The following is a 1,992-nucleotide window of genomic DNA, read 5'->3' as shown; positions in this document are numbered from 1 at the left end:
GTGGAAATATTAGCTTTATTCAGTGGACAAGACTGAAGTCCAAAGACTCAGCTTCAGTTCCAGCAAAAAAGCCTCGGCCTTCCACAGACCCTTGTTTTTATCCCCCAGAGTCAGGTACCACCCAATGGTGGGATCAGATACCAACCAATGGTGGAAGAAGAATCAGGTACTACCCTAGGGTGGGGGCAGAATGCCAGGTCACACCCTAGGGTAGGGCACAATCACCAATCAGTTTAGGGTGAGTAACATGGTAATCCCCCAAAATATTTACATACACAACACACTGCTGAGGTTCTATAGTGAACACTGTGCCAGGGATTAAACCCAGAGTGCCCACCTGAAAATCATGCACCCTATCCCTTTTAGCCATTTCCAAGACCAAAAGAATGTACATTTAATCTTAACATTTATGATAATATTAAAAGAAAATGGTCTATTAATGCTAATTAGAAGATATACTCTGGATGAACCTCTGCACAGAAGACCCACCCAGACCCGCCTGAGAGGACTCCTCAGTTTGTCCCTTCTACCGCACCCCCTCCCACGGCACCTTGGATAGTTTGGAGGCCTTGAGGACTCAGGTACGTGCATTACGGGGACAAACGTCCAGCGCTCACAAGACTCTCTGGACTCTCTCTCTCTTGACTGCTCTGACCTCACCTGGCAGGCACAGTCACTGCTCAGCCCCTTGGCTAATGCCACGAGAGTCAAAGCCCCTCGTTTAAACTAGAGCAGCCCCCTCTTCTACACCCCTCCCTGATCTTGTCCTGAGAAGTGGGGCTCGCCTGCTGTGGCACTGAGTTCTGCCGCTGACCTCCTGAACTAGCAACCCTCGTGGTCGTGAAGATCTGAGGGGGGTGCACAGCAGTCATGCTAGGACAGGGGCATTGCTGAGCTGTGTGGGGCTGCTTCCTGAGTCTCAGGGGTCTGTGCCTATTCTGCATCTGTGTCATCTTTTGGGGCCCCGATGTTCTCCGATAACGCCCACTGCCCCGACTGTGGCCAGCAGTGGTTCCCCCGCCTAGAGCTGGGCCACTGGCTGTACCAGACAGAACTGGTAGAAAACGAGTGCTACCAAGTCTTTTTGGACCGTATTAACAGGGCCGACTACTGCCCCGAGTGCTACCCTGATAACCCCGCCAACCGGAGCCTGGTCCTCCCGTGGTCTTTCCCACTGGAATGGGCGCCCCAGAATCTTACCTGGTGGACCTTTGAAAAAGCCTGCCACCCCTTCCTGCTGGGCCCACCCCTGGTGAGGAAAAGGGTCCATCACTCCCGGCTCGCTGGTCTGAACCCTGCTTTGCAGCTAATCCTGACCAGAACGGACAAAACCTTGAACAAGAAACTCGGCCAGAGCAAATAGTTTCTCTTGAATAGTCACCGTTCTGGAAGTTTCTAGAGACCTTTTTTGGTGGTGGTGGTGGTGGTGGTGGTAGTAGTAGTAGCAGCAGCAGTAGTAATAGTAGCAGCAGCAGCAGCAAGCTGATAAAATGGTTGCTTGCAAAAACAAGTCCTGTGGGGTTTTGTGGGGTGGAGCAGGACTCCCTCAGTCTCTGTCCAGCATATTTTATTCATCATGACTTGGAGCTATGTCCCAGCCAGGCTGGAGTTTAAGACCACTTAGCCTTTTCTTTCTTTCATCTTTTTTCTTTGCTTTTTGGGTCACACCTGACAGCGCTCAGGGGTTACTACTGCCTTTGCGCTTAAATTCGCTCCTGGCCATTTAGCTTTTTCTTCCTAGGAGGTGCCACAGCCCAATTGACATGAGGCAGAGTAATCCCAGGGGCTTTGTTTTGATATTTCTGGCCCCTGACTTTTATGGGGGCCACATCCTTAAAATAGCTGTGTTCAGGATGATTCAAGCAAAACCACTTGGCCTTTTAGCAAGAAAAAACAGTGTGGGGCTAGAGAGACCATACAAGGATTAAGGCACTTGCCTTGTAAACAGCTAGACTGAAATTTTCTCTCCATTTTCATTCTTGGCCTTTTGCG

The 1,992-nt window shown here is 50.4% G+C and overlaps 1 protein-coding gene across 1 annotated transcript; it reads left to right on the top strand.

Annotated features, from left to right (window-relative positions):
- Nucleotides 1–840: 840 nt before the first annotated feature.
- Nucleotides 841–1,403, top strand: LOC125999554 (torsin-1A-interacting protein 2-like). The gene has a single exon (XM_049767640.1). The coding sequence runs from the start codon at nucleotides 968–970 to the stop codon at nucleotides 1,361–1,363; it is 396 nt and encodes a 131-aa protein (XP_049623597.1). The 5' UTR covers nucleotides 841–967; the 3' UTR covers nucleotides 1,364–1,403.
- Nucleotides 1,404–1,992: the final 589 nt, after the last annotated feature.

The sequence above is a fragment of the Suncus etruscus genome, chromosome X (genome assembly GCF_024139225.1).
Source record: "Suncus etruscus isolate mSunEtr1 chromosome X, mSunEtr1.pri.cur, whole genome shotgun sequence".
Lineage (NCBI taxonomy): Eukaryota > Metazoa > Chordata > Mammalia > Eulipotyphla > Soricidae > Suncus > Suncus etruscus.
Note: the sequence above shows the minus strand (reverse complement) of the source record. Positions and strands in the feature narration are given on the sequence as shown.

What these genes read in the sequence shown, in the direction of transcription:
- LOC125999554 (XM_049767640.1), top strand. Translation starts at nt 968, where the DNA reads ATGTTCTCCGATAACGCCCACTGCCCCGACTGTGGCCAGCAGTGGTTC.